This window comes from Acipenser ruthenus, chromosome 31 (assembly GCF_902713425.1).
Source record: "Acipenser ruthenus chromosome 31, fAciRut3.2 maternal haplotype, whole genome shotgun sequence".
NCBI classification, from domain to species: domain Eukaryota; kingdom Metazoa; phylum Chordata; class Actinopteri; order Acipenseriformes; family Acipenseridae; genus Acipenser; species Acipenser ruthenus.
Window position 1 is genome coordinate 11,028,516 of NC_081219.1, and position 18,824 is coordinate 11,047,339.

General features: G+C 39.5%; 1 protein-coding gene across 1 annotated transcript; it reads left to right on the top strand.

Moving 5' to 3' along the window:
* The first annotated feature begins 71 nt into the window (after positions 1–71).
* On the top strand, positions 72–17,705 carry LOC117396937 (nucleoporin NUP188-like). Its single transcript, XM_059005543.1, has 44 exons — positions 72–173; positions 893–947; positions 1,166–1,239; positions 1,844–1,928; positions 2,048–2,128; positions 2,320–2,364; positions 2,539–2,631; positions 2,978–3,097; positions 3,303–3,514; positions 3,715–3,829; positions 3,920–4,120; positions 4,252–4,341; positions 4,507–4,572; positions 4,885–5,004; positions 5,199–5,325; positions 5,590–5,745; positions 6,059–6,185; positions 6,457–6,544; positions 6,855–6,931; positions 7,091–7,205; positions 7,474–7,594; positions 7,881–7,941; positions 8,193–8,318; positions 8,473–8,606; positions 8,811–8,917; positions 9,016–9,222; positions 9,331–9,500; positions 9,741–9,810; positions 10,058–10,125; positions 10,529–10,724; positions 10,983–11,060; positions 11,253–11,338; positions 11,543–11,688; positions 12,096–12,289; positions 12,726–12,926; positions 13,032–13,124; positions 13,298–13,456; positions 13,681–13,818; positions 13,909–13,983; positions 14,390–14,599; positions 14,878–15,009; positions 15,106–15,173; positions 15,301–15,430; positions 16,269–17,705. The coding sequence occupies exons 1-44, from the start codon at positions 148–150 to the stop codon at positions 16,443–16,445; spliced, it is 5,220 nt and encodes a 1,739-aa protein (XP_058861526.1). The 5' UTR covers positions 72–147; the 3' UTR covers positions 16,446–17,705.
* The last annotated feature ends 1,119 nt before the right edge of the window (positions 17,706–18,824 follow it).

An 18,824-nucleotide genomic window follows, 5' to 3' on the forward strand; every position in this document is an offset into this window, starting at 1 on the left:
CAGCCAATCATTACTCACAGGGGCACACGTGATTGTGGTTGCCACGCTGCTTGGCATCTCGGCTTCGGAAACTTATTTTTTTTGCTAAAGTTTGCGTCACATGACTATAGTGCGCTGAATGAAAGATCACGTGTAGGGGGGGAGAAGATGGCGGCTGCGGAGATGTGTGTCAGGTACTAGAAAGAAAATAAAATATTGTGTTATTATGTAGTAAGAATATAAAACAATGTAAATGTGTAGAGTTTGGGTATAAAGCGGACTAAAGCCCAAGGCAGTATAAGTTGTTTGGCAGTGTTTGTTTATCCACAGTGATTTTTTTAAAACTATACAGGCTCGGTGACAGAACGTGTGGAGGGAAGCATCATTCATGATGAGTTCGAACCATGTTGTCAAAATATCCCTTAAACAACTTGAAAAAAGTCGATTTTTGTTCTCCTGGAAACTTTGAAAGATCGCCAGGGTTGAAAAGCAGTCAAATAAGATTTAAAAAATACGTTGTCAGACACTCTTGACAATTCTAGACAACTTGTGAAGCACGTCTTTGTACGACTGTGTGGCAGAGTATGCACTAAGTGAACGAATCACAGCGATGTGTACCCCTGTTCATCAGATTTACGATTGTACAATACAAGTTAGACATGTATACTGAAAATGCAACCAAACGCCGGCCAGTTGTATCGTACGGGTTAGTTTACTTTTTTTTGGCAGTCGGTGTTGATACCCGTGTATTTAAAAGAAAACAATAGAACATCGTAGCTATTAGTGTAATTTTGATATTGCGTTTTAGAATATAATAACTACTACGACTGTACTATTTTACATTTCACTTCTGTTTTTGTGTATAGGGTTATTCTTGTTAATGTGTTTTTCCCCCCGTTATTTTTTTGTTTAGGAGTAGCAGAGAGTTATGGACTATCTTGATTGGGAGATCAGCACTGAGAGACCAGGTATGTTCCATCATTCCCCTAAACAAATGTAATCTTGTGACGTACAGCAACACGCAGATGAAATGGGATGTGTGTTTTCAGTTTCATAATTTGCAATCAGAAGCATTTATCCAGAATTCCAAAGGATTTTCATGGCAGGCAGTAAGAGTTTCTGACATGAATCTGCGTTTTTGGTTTGTTATATAGCTCATTTCAGTGTGCTTTTCTTTCTGATTTAGACCCAGATTGAAGCAGAGCTGGACAGAAACTGGGAGCGGTTGCTATCAGGACTGTCTTATTATAAACCCCCTAGGTATGTTGATGATCTACAGAATGTCCTCTCAGTTGCTGATTCTGCTGCTGTAAGAAACAATGCGAGGGAAGTGGAGAAGGGGAAGACCATGAAGGGTTATTAAGGGAGGTGATGCATTCAATATGTGTTTGAACACTGTAGGGGTGTTAATAGTCTGGACTTAAAATGTTTAGGCAAGTCTTAAACATTAAGAATTTAACACATTGTTCTGAATTAGACATTGGTAATATAGAGCCTTTGTCAAAAATATGCAGTAGATGTTAATTATTATGTGTTTATTTAGCAGACGCCTTTATCCAAGGCGACTTACAAAGACTAGGGTGTGTGAACTATGCATCAGCTGCAGAGTCACTTACAATTACGTTTCACCCGAAAGACGGAGCACAAGGAGGTTAAGTGACTTGCTCAGGGTCACACAATGAGTCAGTAGCTGAGGTGGGATTTGATTTACAAGCCCTTTTCTTTAACCACTGGACCACACAGCCTCCTTAATGTAGTGACAGTGCTTATCTTTCCACATGCTGCCTTACATTTTTCTGATTGGTTTGGGAAATTGCTTGTATTAGTATTGATGGTAATAATAATATCTCTTTTTCTTTTACAGTTCTGCTTCAGCTGAGAAACTTAAGGCGGATAAGGATGTTGCTCCACCAATGAAGGACTTTGGGTTTAGAATTAGTAAATTCCTGGTAAGTAATGCCAGAGTAGGTACAAATAATGAATACTAGCTGGGATGGTATATGAATTCACATAGAGTATAATGGAGATCACACCGAACCTCAGTGCTTTCAATCTCATTGTGTAACAGGGCCTGGATGAACAGCAGAGTGTGCAGATATTACAGTGTTATCTACAGGAGGACTACAGAGGTACCAGGGATGCACTGAAGGTATTAAGAGTTTCTATTGCCTTAATAGAACTGTAATGAGAAATAAAATAAAAAAAATAAATTAGTGTTAATTTCAGAATTAGAAATACACCTGCATGATCTTGATTTACCTCAAAACTCAATGATATTTCAAGCATTTGAAACCTTTATTTTTCTTTCTACATTTTGTAATGTTTTTGCTTCGTCTCCAGTCTGTTTTGCAGGATGAAAGACAGAGCCAAGCGCTGCTATTAAAGGTGCGTTTTAAAATCAGTATTCTTCAAATGATGGGAATAGTTTATGGGAAGAGTTGTTGATTCCTGTATCTTGACATTGATTGTTGTTCATTTACTAATACTTAACCTCTATACAGCAGGTACCTTTGGTACAGACAGAGATAATGTATCCTGTATTTTTTTTTTTTCCTTCAGGTTTTTGATTACTACTATGAAGAGAGGATGTGCATGCTGCGCTGTGTCCTATTACTTCTCACATACTTCCAGGACGAAAGACACCCATACAGGGTAAGATGCCAACTTCATATTTTCAGTATTGGGGATAATCTTACCCATCTTTCACTTTGAATCCTTCAGACATATTGTGGTTACAGACCTGTATTCCTGATAATAAAGTCAGCTTGTTTCTGTGATTTTTTCAGCCCTGTTTCATTACTGGTGTAGTGCAGTAAAAATGAATCATTTCCCTGCCGCATTCTTTAACCACTGGCCATATCAATGATGCATGCATTTTGCACATAGATTTTCTATTGAAGATGCCATTCCTCATACATTATGTCCCTAGGGAACATTTCTGTTTCACATTGCAGTGTAATAAAGACGTAAACATGATGATTCTTTTACATCTTTATAGGCGGAGTATTCAAAATGTGTTGATAAGCTGGAGAAAGAGCTGGTGTTCAAGTACCGACACCACTTTGAACTGCTGTTTAGAGCAGAAGCTCCTTCGTGGGAGACACATGGCAATCTCATGGTAAGTTTAATTAGCAATAGGATATTTAAAATAACCAATATAAATGTAAATTGTTTCAGTGCTTTTCCATAGTCTGTGCCTCTGTTGCGCTGCTACCATGACTTGCACTAGAGTATTTCTTTTTCTGTAGATTTGAATGCATATAACTTCCCCATGGACTGTGCCAGTCATCCCTTGACTCTGTTGCACTCCTTTTTTTTTTTAGACTGAGAGGCAGGTGTCTCGATGGTTTCTACAGTGTCTCCGGGAGCAGGCACTGCTGCTGGAGATTATATTCCTGTACTACGCCTACTTCGAGATGGCACCAAATGACCTCCTAGCTTTCACGAAAATATTTAAAGATCAAGGGTTTGGAAGCAGACAGACAAACAGACACCTGGTGGACAAGAGCATGGATGCACTAATTGGTCGAATTGGGTAAGAATTAGATATGCCACCAAAAGCCAGGCATTCTTGAAAATATTAAGTAAACATTGATTAAAGGATTTGTCTGATTGCACAATTACTGGATATTCCTGCATTCAGACCCCTTATCGCAAATACCTATGTGAGGTTATTAAATGGGTGTTAATGATGATGCACGGGCCAGTAAATTGAGATCTCTGTATTATGTGCAGGTACTTCAGTTCTCTCATCCTGGTGGAAGGGATGGACATTGATTTCCTGCACAAGTGTGCCCTTGAGGATAGGACAGAAGAGCACCAGTTTGCTAACACTCCTGCAGTCTGCAAAGTAAGAGTCATTGTATGTACTCTCAGATCTAAAATAGGATTGAGAGAGAAATTGGGTCCTTGCCTGATGTTTTTTTCTTCTTGTTCCTAGGAAATGGACCAGCTGTTACAAACATTTGGAGACATTCCCCATCATGCACCTGTGCTGCTAGCGTGGGTATTGCTGCGCCACACACTGAGCCCAGACGAATCCAGTCCTGTGATCAGAAGGATAGGCAATACCTCCCTGCAGCTCGGTGTCTTTCAGTACCTGACAAGCATGCTGAAAGCTCTGGGTGGCAGTGGTAACAATGTAAGTGTCCCTGATTTTTACAGCTTGTGCTTACGAGGATGTAGCTGTAAACAGCCCCCATAGTAGTACAGTTCTCGTGAATATCTGGTTTCATCGGCCCCCCTTGTTTATGTGGTTGTTTTGTGTTCCAGTGCACAGCCAGTACAGCACGGATGTGCGTCTATGGCCTAATTTCCTTTGTTATTACGTCTTTTGAGGAAGATGCTCTCGGAAGCCAGCAGGTAGGAGGATATTCAGAAAACTGCATGCTATTTCAACTTTGCTACAAAGAAGATAGTACTGTGATTCATTTCTTTGCAATAGTTTAAAATATGTTCTGTCTCTCTATCTAGAGACGGTCCACCATGCTATAATAATCCTTTTTTTTGTATTATTATTTCTTACAGCACCTCATAGATGCAGCTTGTGAAGTCCTAGCTGCCCCCAGCCTTGCAGAACTTTTCTGGGAAACAGTAAGTGGAAATCACTGCATTTAGTAGATGTGTGTCAGCCAGATGAAGAACTTCTGCTTTTCATGATGTGGTATAAGGAAAACTGACATTTTAAATATACATTTTTGTAAAAGACTGAAGTGGAAATCATTGCCTAGTATAGATGGAATAATGAACTTTATGACCAAATAATCTCACCCAAGTAAAAATCAAACACATATTTTTTTAAACTACCATTTCAGGGCTGACAAACGGTGGATGGAATGTACTGTACTGTACTGTACTGTTTCCCCCCTCAATAGAGATGAAATAAAAGCACATTTGTTTCGACAGAAGCCGACTCTGGGTCTGGGGATGATCTTGGACAGTGCAATGGGGATGTTCCCACAGAAGATAGGCCCCCTCCTTCAGCTTCTCACGGCTCTGCTTTCAGACAAATCCACTGCTAAAAGGGTAAGGGAGGTCCCTGGATAAGAGTTTCCATAGTAAATTGTGATGGTAAAATGTGTAAAATGATATTACAGGCTTGTGTAAGTGTTTTTCTAATAATATCACATCAGTACCCATGCACACACAGAAAAGAATGAAATGTATTTAGGGTTTATAGGTTATTGAAAATGATATTGTCCTCGCTGTGTATTAAACAGGTGTACAGTTTCCTGGATAAGATGTCGTATTACACAGAAGTGTACAAACGCAAACCTAACGACATCCTGTCACATGAGGATGAGACCATCTGGAGGAGACAGACACCCAAACTCATTTATCCCCTCGGTAAGACTCTTTCTATTCAGAGGGGTTTGAATTTAAAACAGTCATGATTTGTGCTGAGTGAAAACCGTGAAACGTAAAAATCTTTTGTTCATGGGAAGATAATAAGTGGTGACCACGACTGCAGAGGGAAACATAAAACTCTTAGGAAAGTTAAATGTTTCATCTAAATTTATGCACCGGTCTAATAGTTATAAGACTTTTTGGGATATTTTATTTTGGGATTATGGATTTCTCTATTTCTTTTTTTTTTTTTTTTTTTTTAAGGTTTGGGGCAGACAAACCTGCGTATGCCACTAGGTACTTTAGGCCAGGTGGTGCTAGGAGAGCAGGGGTACATGGTGCGCTGGGATTACTCCTACAGCTGCTGGACCCTCTTCACCTGTGAAATCGAGATGCTGCTACATGTCGTGTCCACTGCAGGTGAGGAAGGCTTTCTGTTGTTACAATGTACCTGCCGCACCTTGGGGCTGCCCAAGTCTCTGGCTCTTTTATTTGTAAAATTCCAGAGCTTGTGAATGCTGTCTTATGTGCACAGGAAAGCAACGCAGATCGGAACTGAATATTTTGCGCCATATAGGATCAAAACGATAGACTGAAAAAGACCACATCTCCTACATTTGGCCATTTTCTCTAGGAAAGTCATGATACTGTTCACCTACATCTTTATAGCTTTGTAAAACAAATGAATGGCAAAAGACATACAAATCCAAACTTTTTTTACTTTTGCCCTCAGATGTCATCCAGCACTGCCAAAGAGTCAAACCAATCCTTGATCTAGTCCATAAAGTAATCAGCACCGATTGGTCAATTTCTGACTGTCTTCTCCCAATAACATCGCGTATTTACATGCTACTGCAGAGGTAAGTTTTAGAATACAGGTCAGAAAGCCTGGTTAATTTCAGCAGATGGTTTAGGGCAATAGTACTCAACTCTTCCCCTCAAGATTCATTCCAGTCCTGGTCTTTATTCCAAGCAGGTGCTAAATGAGTTAATTGCCTGTTAACAGCTTCAATTAACTACATGAGAACATTCTTCGAGTAAAAACCTGGACAGGACTAAATCTCGAGGGCCAGAGTTGAGTACCACTGGTTTAGGGGATTCATTTAACTATGTTTATTATGTGTTTTTCAGACTGACCTCCGTTATAAACCCACCCATTGATGTGATTGCTTCCTGTGTGAATTGTTTAACAGTATTAGCTGCGAGAATGCCAGCAAAGGTAGGATTATTGTAAAAAAGTGAACATTTTAAATAATAAGTGTTCTTTAATGGTGGAAATTATATACGTTTAAATATTGTAAAAAGACCACTGCCAGACCACCAGTAATGCACATATACAGACTACAGTACTGCTTCCTATCCTTTCTATTTGCTTTTATGAACCGTGTATGAATTTAGGGAATGTCCAAGTTTTTAGCTAACAAGTTGTGCATCTTGGAGAAAGATATTTATTGAAGAACTACAGCCTGAAGAATAGACTTGGTTACTTTGATCTTTGATAATCCTTGTCTGTGTTGTGTTTCCACCAGGTTTGGGCAGACCTTCATCACACAGGATTTCTGCCGTTTGCTTCATCTCCTGTGACCAGCATTGCACAGTCTATTAGGTAAGGTTAAGTAAACAGATTGCATGCTGCACATATGGGATAGGTAAAGAAGAATTTGTAGGCAAATCTGTAACAAATAGCAAGCAATACTTTTGCATAAGTATAGAACGACATAAACCACTAATAATAATAATATTATTTATTATTTTCTTTCCCTAGTGCCGAAGGTATGAAGGCTGGCAACTACGGCAATCTGCTCATTCTAATTGAGCAACCGCAGGGGGAATATGCTGTGACGATCGCTTTCCTACGCTTGATCACCACCCTTGTCAAGGTAATGCTCTCTGTACACTAACCGCCAATACTCTCTGAAAAATGAATGCATGGAGTGTAGTGCGTCCAGTTTACAATGTGATTGATTGTGTTTTTTTTGTTTTGTTTGTTTATTAGCTGCGTTTTGTTTTTTCCTTTGTCAAGTTGTGGTGTATTTGCCTAAACCATTGGCTGCAATGATTAATATGCACACAGCGTCTGCCATGTATACTATATAACACCATCATCCCATAAACAGACTCTTTTATTAATGGGGTTATTCTTTACAGGGCCAGTTAGGTAGTACACAGAACAAAGGCCTTATTCCTTGTGTGCTGTTGGTTCTAAAGGAGATGCTGCCAACATATCACAAGTGGCGCTACAATGCCTACGGAGTGCGAGAGAGAATAGGTAAGGGTATTTCTTTAACAACAAATAGAAATGCACTGAATTTGAAAAGTATGATTTTGATATATACTGCAGAGCTAATTCTTGGAATTTTGATGCTTGTTGTACAAAACCCATTTTTTGTCTGATTTGTTTATTTGGCTTAATTCGATTTGTCTTGTTTTTAATGAATCTGAGGCAATACCTAAACAAGAAATAAAACAGTACTTGACTCCAGCTTTACAAGCTGGCCTGAAGTCATTGTTATCAGAATGAATCTCATTATAATTTGTATCAATTATCATTGCAGGCTGCCTTATTCTCGAGCTGATACATGCAATTCTAAATCTAAACCCTGAAGGAGAAGGAAGGTATGGCAAAAAATAAAACCTCTGTATTCCCTAAATAAAGGAGGGCGTATTCTTGGCAGTCAGAGATTTACTAATAAGAAGCAGATAAATGTGAGCTACATCCATCGTATGTACAGTTTTCAAATCCAGCGTAAATGTTAAGTGTGACAAACTATATCCCATCCCTGCTTCCCCGGCGGAGGGTAATCAGTCAATCGTAACCATGCTTTTCTCACATCATTTCTTCTTATGCTTGTGTGTTTTGTTTTCAGTGCCCCGAGTTTGCAGTCCCTGTGCATCTACAGCCTGGCTAACACCGAGGCTGGGCAAGCTGTCGTTAATATCATGGGCGTCGGAGTGGATACCATTGATGTAGTCATGGCTGCTCAGCCAAGCAGGTTGGTTTGAATAGGAGTACCTCGTGGCTTTTATACCAGATCCTCTCATAACCGCATTCTTGTCAAAGGTATCATGTTCGAAACCTGCTTCTAACATCTGTAATAAAAAACAAACATGTTTGTATGTCTGTATTTTTACTTCTTTCCATTGCAGTGGTGGGTCAGAAGGACCTGGACAGATGCTGATTCAGACTGTGAAGCTAGCCTTTTCAGTTACTAACAACGTCATCAGATTGAAGCCTCCCTCTGATAACGTGTCCCCCCTGGAGCAGGCTCTGACGCAGCATGGTATGCTTACTTTCTATAGTAGTGAAACAATTGAATTAATTTAATCTGATGTGTTAGGAATGTTGTGCTTCCTCGGTATTGATCCCATATGTTCTTATTGTAAGGGGGAAGAAAACGATTACTAAAACATAACCGGTTTTCTAAAAATAACGAGAATTTTAAGGCTGAAAGGAAATCCTGATGTTTACTTCATTTTGATTTCAGGTGGCCATGGAAATAACCTGATTGCTATTTTGGCGAAGTACATCTACCATAAACATGACCCAGCACTGCCACGCCTTGCTATCCAGCTGCTCAAACGCTTGGCAACGGTATACAGCTCTGAGCTATGTGTTGCATGTAAAACTATTAAATAAAACACAATTCTAAGGGATTAGGATTGCTTCTAATTCTTTAAAATAATTTGCAGGTGGCTCCCATGTCGGTGTACGCCTGCCTGGGCAGCGATGCAGCTGCGATACGGGACGCTTTTCTTACACGTCTGCAAAGCAAGACGGAGGACATGAGGATCAAAGTGATGATCCTGGAGTTCCTGACAATCGCAGTGGAGACGCAACCAGGCCTCATAGAGCTGTTTCTCAACCTGGAACTGAAAAACGGAGCAGAAGGATCAAAGGTAATACCGGTTCACACAGGCAGTTAAATATATACAAGTATAGTCTTTTTTTTGTTTTGTTTTTTTATAGATCCATTGACACTTCTAGGCACTGTGTTTTGCTTGCAGGAGTTTCTGCTTGGGGAATGGAGCTGTCTGCAGGTTGTTCTTGAGCTGATTGACTCCAGACAACAGGGGAAGTACTGGTGCCCTCCACTGCTACACCGAGCAGCCCTCTCCTTTCTCCACGCACTCTGGCAGGACCGGAGAGACAGTGCCATATCTGTACTGCACACCAAGTGGGTAACGTCCTACCAGCGTCTGCGGGTTGGGGGTTTTAGGAAACTTGCTTGAATTATTCATAACCGTTTATTCAAATACATTTTCATATCTATTGAAGGAGAATAAAAAACAATTTAGCAGTAGATATGTCCATGTACTGTTCTAAAAATTCAAAAGACTTTCAAATATATTATACAATGTCAGATTGTGAGACATGAATGAATGAGCCAATTAATGCCAGAGGTCTGTTTCTTTAGGGAGAAATTCTGGGAAAATTTGGCAACTCCACTTTTTGGGACCCTTCCCCCTCCCTCCGAGACAACAGAGGTAAGGGTGTCAGAACCAGCGTATGCACTTAACGTGAAACTGGGAAGGCCAATACACCTCCTTTATACCTTTGACAAGTTGATTTGTTGCAAAAAGTTCCACAGACTATAGGGCACAGTTCCCTGTTTTTAAAAGTACGGAAAACTGAGGGGCTGAGTTATTGAAGACCACTTCTAATATGACACAACTCTGCATTTTATAAGATGCTGTTTTAAAATCTTTTTTTTTTTTTTTGTTCTATTTTCAGCCTTGTATACTTGAAACATGTGCCTTGGTCATGAAAATCATTTGCCTAGAAATCTACTACGTTGCCAGGTAATTGTAATTCAGTCTGCATGTCATGTCAGCCAGAAGACCATTTGCCTACGTGATTTGGTCTGTCTGTACTTTAGTTTCTGTTCTGATTTTTTTTTAATCGTCATCATGTACCTATTTTATCTGCTATACAAGTTGCATAATTCCAATGGGCATATAAAATAAAAATTAAAATAAGTGTATATTGACTTCAAAACTAAACTGTATATGGATCCAAATATCAAGTCAAGTCATCTCATGAGGCAGAATAAAACCCGGTATAAGATATTTTGTGGTAAAAGGTGATATACTTAACTACACTGTGGATAAGCACATTACAGGCACCCTGCTAAGTTCAGTTACACAGTGTCCTATTTTTATTTATTTTTGTAATCGTTACTTTAAAAAGTTTTTTCGATTGCAGCGGTTCCCTGGAGAAGTCTTTGAAAGACACGCTGGTGAAATTCTCCAGCAGCAAGCGCTATGAATACTGGTCCATGTATGTGACGTCACTGGTGTGCCACATGGCTGAAACGGAAGGGGATGGGATCCGCTCAGTTACAGAGTGCCAAATGTTAGTCTCTGCTTGGAGAATGCTGCTAATCCTCTCCACCAGTCATGTAAGAACCTTTCCTTTCTATTCTATTTTTGTTGTAGATTCGGACCCTTACGTTTCTAGTCTTTTATTACATTTCTTGCATGCAGTACGTATGGCTTTTAAGAAGTAGTTTAAGAACAATCACCTGCTTGTTGGTGTGCGATTTACAAAGTAACTTTGCAAAAGGACAACCCTACTGTACTGCAGCTAATTAACCAGTGGTTAGAGTTCTTTTTTACGAAGCATATCACTTGAACTCGTCTCTGCCTTGTTTCTGCAGTCCGATGTGATGCAGCTCAGTGATGGTAGTGTTCGGGAGCAGCTGTTCCTGGATGTCTTAAGCGGGACCAAAGCTGCGGTAAGGCTCTTCTTAAAACTCCCTGTCCTGTTTTATCCGTAGCCTGCTTTTAGGATAATCGAGGTATGACAGCTATGTGTGTTTGCAGTCTTAAGTTATTTATGATTTTATTACTAATGAAATCCTTTTTTTTTGCTAGCTGTATTTAAACCGTATTTACAAGTTGTGTTTTTCCCCCCTCTTTTTCTGCAGTTATTGGTGCCAATGTCTGTCCCTTGCCTGCGACTTGGATCAATGCTGGCCACCCTGCTATTGATTCTGCTCAAGCAGTGGAAGAGGTGAGTGTGTTCTGTTGCATCCTGGGACTTGGTGAGTTTCGAATGTCGGGGTGGGTACTGAACTAAGGGTGGTTTTGACCAAGGTCATGTAGATTAATGCTTAGTCATATGAGCTCAATTATTTTGTATTTGTATTCAGTACCATGAACAACTTTCAAACATACAGGAAACTAGCACAGCTAAAGCAGTTGTCTTCCTCTTCAGTGTTCTCGTTTCAGCTCCTGACATACTGGACCCACTGGCTCAGGTCTTGGAGAGCATCTTACAAGCAGACCAACAGCTGATGGAAAGGACCAAGGCAAAAGTTTTTTCTGCACTTCTTTCAGTTCTGCAGAACCTACAACAAAAAGGTGAGAGCAACAATTCTTGAAATGTATTTGTTTACGACTGTAAGTCGCCCTGGATTAGGGTGTCTGCTAAGAAATAAATAATAATAATAATGAAAAAAAAAAAAAATGCATACTACAAAAAGCTGAAAACTAAATAATTTGTCACTTAATACACTGAGCTTGCATTTTCGGTACTGGAACAGAAAAAAAGCCACGGGGATCACAATCTGTTGAAGCCTGAATCGCATGTTTAATTCACTGTAGTGGATTTATAAATGTAAGCATTTAGTTAACTGGTTGGATTGTGGTTGATTTGTATCCTTTGGGGTAATGTCTCTTTGTTATCTGATTTTAGACTTTTCTGGAAATATATCCGTGTGTCTGTTTATTTATAATAAGCTGTTACCTGAATGTGTTGTTTCTTTCAGAGGACGAGCCCCCCCACATTCCCCAGCTCCCCCAGCTTCTGCTTAGTGTTTGTGAGACGGCACAGGAAGAGACATTAGCCCTGCTGGACAGCACACGACACGCAGCCGTGTTCGGGGAGAGCGTCTCGGAGGACAAGGACAGTATGGAGACAGACACAGCACCAAGGGCATTGCATAAGGACCAGAGGGATGGGGTAGGCGAGACGTATCACTTTTCTTGCTAAGTTACAGTAACGCAATTAGAAATGTTACATTTGCAGAAGCCATCTTCTGAGGCTATGCATTTTAAAATGATTTACTAAGCTGTACAGTAGGTTAATTCAGAATGAGTACCCTGTTTGTATTCATTAAATGTATTAGCCTCAAAATGCCCTCATTTAGTTTTTATTGCTGTATTGCATGTGTTCCACTATTTAATAATTATTTCATGATGTGATAAACCCTTTTTTTGTTTAGAAATTAATAGCAATTTTGCAATCTGATAGTGTCTTGTAAGGTGTGGGGTAAAATTGTGATTTTAAGGTTATGATTAGGTTTATGTGTAGATGCTCCTGGAAGCGTGGATGTCGTGCACATACAGCTGTGTCTTTTTAATGTGATTGAGAGCTCTTGTGTTGCCTCCTCTCCCAGGTGTGTGTGCTGGCCCTGCACCTTGCTAAGGAGTTGTGCAAGATGGATGTCGAAGGGGACCATTGGCTGCAGGTGATGCGCAAACTCCCTGTGATCCCCTCAATCCTCGGCACCCTCGAACTGAGCCTGCGGCTGAAACAGAATTTGCATTTCACTGATGCTGCCCTGCACTTGCTCGTCACGATGTCCCATACCCAGCAGGTAGACACAGCAGCATGCATGCACTGGTGCAGTTCTTGTGGAATATATATATATATATATAGGGTAGCTGATTGGAAGATATTCTTTGTTTCTTTTTATTCCTAGGGTGCAGCAGCAGTGGCTGGAGCTGGAGTCATTCAGAGTATCTGTTTGCCCCTTCTCAGTGTTCACGAGATCAGCACTAATGGAGCCTCCCAGGTGAGCAGCTAATGGGAATTACTGTATATTGTAATGAATCTGCATGTCTTTATAATCCTTCACATACAGACGCTCCATGCTGTTTTTTAGCCTGAAGAACACACAGTATCTCATTCAGCCCGTGTCTTGAGATTTAAAGCCATTTTAAAGCCCAGTGTTTCTATGATTTTCAGAGCTCTGGTTTTTCGCGGAAGTCCCAGGACGCCCCCTCTTGGCCTGGTGTGTATCGCCTCTCCATGTCCCTGATGGAGAGCCTGCTGAAGACGCTACGTTATAATTTCCTGAATGATGCCCTGGATTTTGTGGGGGTCCATCAGGAGAGAATACTCCAGGTAGTCATTGCATGTGTTTTGTCATACAAGTTTATTTTTTAGTATTTCTAAACAGACAAAAAAAAACATGGAAAGTAACTGTATCATTGAATCAGCAATGTATAGAGCAGTAAAAAAGAAAAAAAAAAAAATGCAGTGCGGACAGTGCAGAGTTTAGCCTGTCTGTTCTGAATGTTCACAATGTGCTGGAGCAGCCTGTTTCACTGGCTGTGCTTCTTGTTCAGTGTTTGAATGCAGTGCGGACAGTGCAGAGTTTAGCCTGCCTGGATGAAGCGGATCACACCGTGGGGTTCTTGCTGCAGCTCTCCCACTTCTGCAAGGAGTGGCAGTTCCACCTGCCACAGCTGCTGAGGGATGTGCAGGTGAGACCTGTTGGCTTTTTTTTTACCTTCACATACTTGTGAGCTTCTCGGCTGCAAAATGTTAAATATGTGATGTGATGTTTTTTGCAGGTGAACCTATGTTACCTTTGTCAGACGTGTACCTACCTTCTGCACAGCAAGAAAATGCTCCGTCACTATCTTCAGGTAAAAAACATTTATCTTCTTACTTGCATACATACTAGTATAATAAAGGCTATTTTATTTATTTATTTATTACTTAAGATACTTGTTAACTTGGGTAATAATTGAAAGGGTGTGTAAAAAAATAAATGACAAGAACCAGTATGTTTTATAAGCCTTGCAGGCAGTGTAAACAATGCCCAGATTTACAACAGATTTATAACGGTTATTGACTGTTCATTGACGCACGGCACACTTCACAACAAGGCTTATCATAATACTATACTCTTTCAAGGACAAGCTGTTGACTGGAGCTAACTGGTGATTTATGAACATTCAGAACATTGATTTGTGAAGCTAATGTTGCAGCATGTTTATTTAAAGTCTGTGTGTGTGTCTCTAAAACCTGTTTTTTTTTAACGCTCTGCAGACTAAGAATGGAGACGCCATTCCTGCCGGCCCCCTCCCCCGGTCTCAGCGAGCCCCACAGACCCCCTCCAAGCAGCCGAGTTCAGAGGAGGAGCAGGCGGAGCACAGAGCCCTACAGACGGTGCAGTGCAGCCTCCTGAAGATCCTCAGCAAGACCCTCGCTGCTCTCCGCCACTTCACCCCGGACTTCTGCCAGATTCTACTCGACCAGGTAATGGGCCAAAGTGTCATGCTTTCCACACGCTTCTATTTAAACACAGTTTGTGCCAGGCATTAAAATAAGATGCCCTTGCATTTATGTCTGCGTCTGTATGGAATGCATCAATTAGTTAACATCGTGATGACCGATCACACCTTTTATAAAGAATAGTGTGGTACTGCTTTTTGAACTATGTGACTGTTCTAAGGGTGGCTCTGTATAGCAAGCTGCAGTAAAAACCACGTGAAGCATGTTTCTCCTAACTCACTCTGAATGTTTTTTATACGCAGTCTCTGGACCTGGCACAGTACAACATTCTTTTCGTTCTGAGCTTCACCACACCTGCGTTCGAATCTGACGTGGCACCCTCCTTTGGAACATTGCTGGCCACCATAAATGTGTCCCTGAGCATGCTGGGAGAGGTAAGGAGGCCACTTGTTTCCAAAAAGCTCAAACTGACTTCTCCGAAAATATACTGCTGCACAACTTTTGATATTTTATCTCCTCCATTAAAACAGGTTGAAAAGAAGAAAGAACCAGCACCCTCGAATGTTGGTCCATCGTTTGAGGAAACCAAGCCAGTCAAGTAAGTGGGAACAGGAGGTGTGAATTTGTAGGGCCCAGGTGCTATGTAAAACCGCAGTCAGGGCTTGTATAAACCCTGTTAATGTATGTATGTATATATATATATATATTTGTAATTTTTTTTTTAGGTCTCTCCTGATGTTTTCAATGGAGAACTGTTTCCACGTATTGATCTCGCAAGCAGTGCGCTACCTTAAAGATCCCACCGTTCACCTTCGAGATAAACAAAGAATGAAACAGGAGCTGAGCTCTGAGCTGGTAGGTGCACTTCCACACCGTTCTGTACTCTCTTCTGTTCTGTACTCGTTTTGAAATTGACAGGGACAGATTGGTACGCCTGAAGAAAGTAAAAGCCAAAGTGTGTGGAGCATACAGTTCAGTTAAGATTTGACTTGTTATCCTGTGATATCTAATCTCTGAGTTGGGATTGAAGATTTGATACTTAAAAAAAAAAAAAAGAAAAATGCAAATATCTAGCTACCCTGTTTGGCCACCAGATGGTGTTAAAAAACAGAATAATAATACCAGAATTTTTTTTGCACGTTGCTTAAATGCATTTTATACTACTGTATATGCACGTAAGCTACCAGTAAATAAATGAGATCATGAAGCAGCGTTCATAAGAGTCCCAGAATACAATGCATTAAAAAGATTATCTGCAGCACAGTGAGGACCGTATTTGAGTGGGAGCTGCATTGGATCTTCTGTTATGGACTATTCATTCTCAAAAACATTTGTTTTTTAAGGAGTCTTTAAAATATATTCGGAATGAATCAGATAGAATTTAACATCATAAGATCAATGAAGTCAGTAATTTTTTAGATTAGACCTTGTACGAATGGTTACGATTTTGAATAGTGTTAGTAAAACAATTTAAACAATTGTAAACAATTTTAAGAATATTAAAAATATTAAAAATAATGTGATATCTTGTAACAATCGTAAGTCGCCCTGGATAAGGGCGTCTGCTAAGAAATAAATAATAAATAATAATAAATACATATATTTGTAGTTTAAATTTGAAACAAATCAGCAGTTTGTACGATACTGTAGTGATCAATTCTCATTCTTTGTTCTGATCTCTCTTTCACCGCAGAGCACCCTCCTGTCCAGCCTTAACCGTTATTTCCGCCGGGGTTCCCCCTCCTCCCCGGCTGGGGGGCTGCTCCCCTCCCTTCAGGGCAAGCCCTCTGCCTCTGGGTCCAAATCGGGGCTGGAAGGCCAGGATCTGATTCAGCTGGTGCAGGCCTTTGTCAAGCATGTCCAGAGATAGACCAGCACAGCATTGCCTTCGAATGACTTATTTTATTTAAACTGTTCAAGCAGCCAAATATAAACAAGAACTAAAAGATGTATTGCACCAATATATTTTTAAAAAACGATATTCGATTTTTTTTTTTTTTTATATCCAACCTTTTATATCCACCAACAACAAAAAAGAAGAAACTTAACTGTAGTTGAATTTAGTTGGTAGTATTTTTCTTCAGTAATGACAGAAAGTTGTTGGGTGGTGTATTTAGTGGGAGGTTAGTTGACGCCTGTTATCAGATTCCTATTTCAGCAGAAGTATTTTAGAATATTTCTTTTAAAAGCACTTGTGCTCTGGTTAATCATATAAGACTATGCAGTTTTATAGTAGGTTTTGTATTTCCCTTTGCCACTGAGTGACCTGCTGTAAAACTAATCTAATCTGATCCTCAGATTTGTTGGGGATTTGTTTTATTTGGTCTTCATGACACCCAAGAAGAAACCCAACAGTTATGCTTATGTTTTGGTGTATAACGCACACTGTCTGTAAAACCCCTTTGTCATTGGATGCATATTGGATTTTGTATAATTCCTGAAATAAATTATTTGTATTAAATGCACTGAACAATGCAGCAGGGTATAACTCCCAATGGAAAATGTATTAATAAAAACTATATAAAAAAGGTGTGCGATATAGATCAAAAAGAAGTACAGTAATTCAGTTACTTTTTATTATGGTTTAAACTGTCCTATAAATGACCCTGTGTGGACTTCGTTTAATACATCACTTATAAAATAATCAATATGCAGGCTTTTGCAGTTGTTGATGGCCATTATTACTCTGAGTCTATTTCCGTATGTAGTTCTTGGACTGTGCCGATAACTGCTGTGTATCTTGTTCTGATTGAAAACTGAAGCTGATTTTTAAGGCATGTCTCAGAGTTTAAAATCAGTGTAAACCAAACTGAAGCAGGTTGTTTCTGATACCTTTTTGTTTTGTGTAAAGTTGAACGTTTAGTATTTGTACAAATGCAATGTTGTTGAGTTTCTGTGCTTTTGAATGGCTTGTATGCTTGTTATTTCATATCAAGTGTTTGGTTTTATTGTGTGTGTGTGTGTGCGCGCGAGCGACTACCATGTAAGTGTGATGGAGAAAAAAGTACTGTAGACATTGGATGTGTCTCAAAAAAACTGCAAAAATGTGTAGCCTTACAGAAAAACGATGGAATTCATTTTTTCTTATAGTTTCATATTTATACAATTATTAAAAGACTCTTGTAGAAGACGTATGGATACTGGTGTTTTTTCTGTGCATATTTCTTACTGGTAGTACCTGGATATGTTTGAAGTTGGAGAATATGAAAATTAATGCATTTACCAGAACAGCAGCTATTCAAAACTTCTGTCTGTTCTTACATTTACTTAAGATGTTGTAGTCCTTTGTAAGGAGCTCTAAAAGCCATGCTTCCTAAAATCTTCAAGATGTGCAATGTCCTTTAAAAGGACCATTTGAACTGGGTGTAATTACAGAAAGGTGAGTATTGCACTTTGTTAAATTAAATAGCCATGCCTATTTTGTATAAATCAGCAAGCAATAAGGTGTTTTATTTTGTCGTGTTAAGTGTTTTTTATAGAATGCAAAGGGTTCAGTTTAAAAATGCCATCTTCTGGACAGACACTTGTGTTAGTTCTCCCTCACTTGGTTGACTAAATATACGTCAGCTAATGAAATTCAGTTCATGATTCTTAAACGTGAAGAAGTTTGGTTGACTTGCTTTTCCTATATTGCCGGTATTCTTTGAACTAGTGTAAATGTTTCTCATTTACATATACAAAGCAGCTCAGACCTATTAAATGTACATAATAAAACGTAGACAAATGCATATTGTAATGATTAGAGTTTAAATAATAGCTATGTTTGCTAATAGGAAAGCCAGATAACATAATATGTAGAAGTGGTTTGCCCTCCGGAAAAGGTTTTGCAGCAAGTCCTGTTCAATTCCTTCCATTTCTAAATGTGCATGTGACGCAGTAATTACAGATACGGTAGCTCTAATTCTGTATTTACAGTGAGCAGGGAATGCAAGTTACTGACAGTTGTTTTACCCCTAAAGCATTAGATGCATTAAGCAAACGTACACGTGAGCTTTTACAGTTCTTGCCAGTGCATTCAGTTTTAAGTATGCATTCAGTATGTTGATCATGTCAAAGTTCAGCAAGTATATTCTTGTTGATATTGTTATTACAGCTTTAACTGGTGAATTACCATGATAAACTGGAGCAGTAAACCTAAAAGAGTCAGGTACCTGCCAGTAATATAACATTCAAGTGTAGATTTTATATTGCATTACGGCAACCTAATTAGCATTTAAAATGTATTTTAATTGTTCTCTCCATCCTAATG

Coding starts and splice junctions, on each gene's coding strand:
- LOC117396937 (XM_059005543.1), top strand. CDS start 148: ATGGCGGCTGCGGAGATGTGTGTCAG. Junction 8,607..8,810: donor GCAGGCTCTGACGCAGCATG/GTATGCTTACTT, acceptor TTTTGATTTCAG/GTGGCCATGGAAATAACCTG. Junction 13,125..13,297: donor GCACTAATGGAGCCTCCCAG/GTGAGCAGCTAA, acceptor TATGATTTTCAG/AGCTCTGGTTTTTCGCGGAA.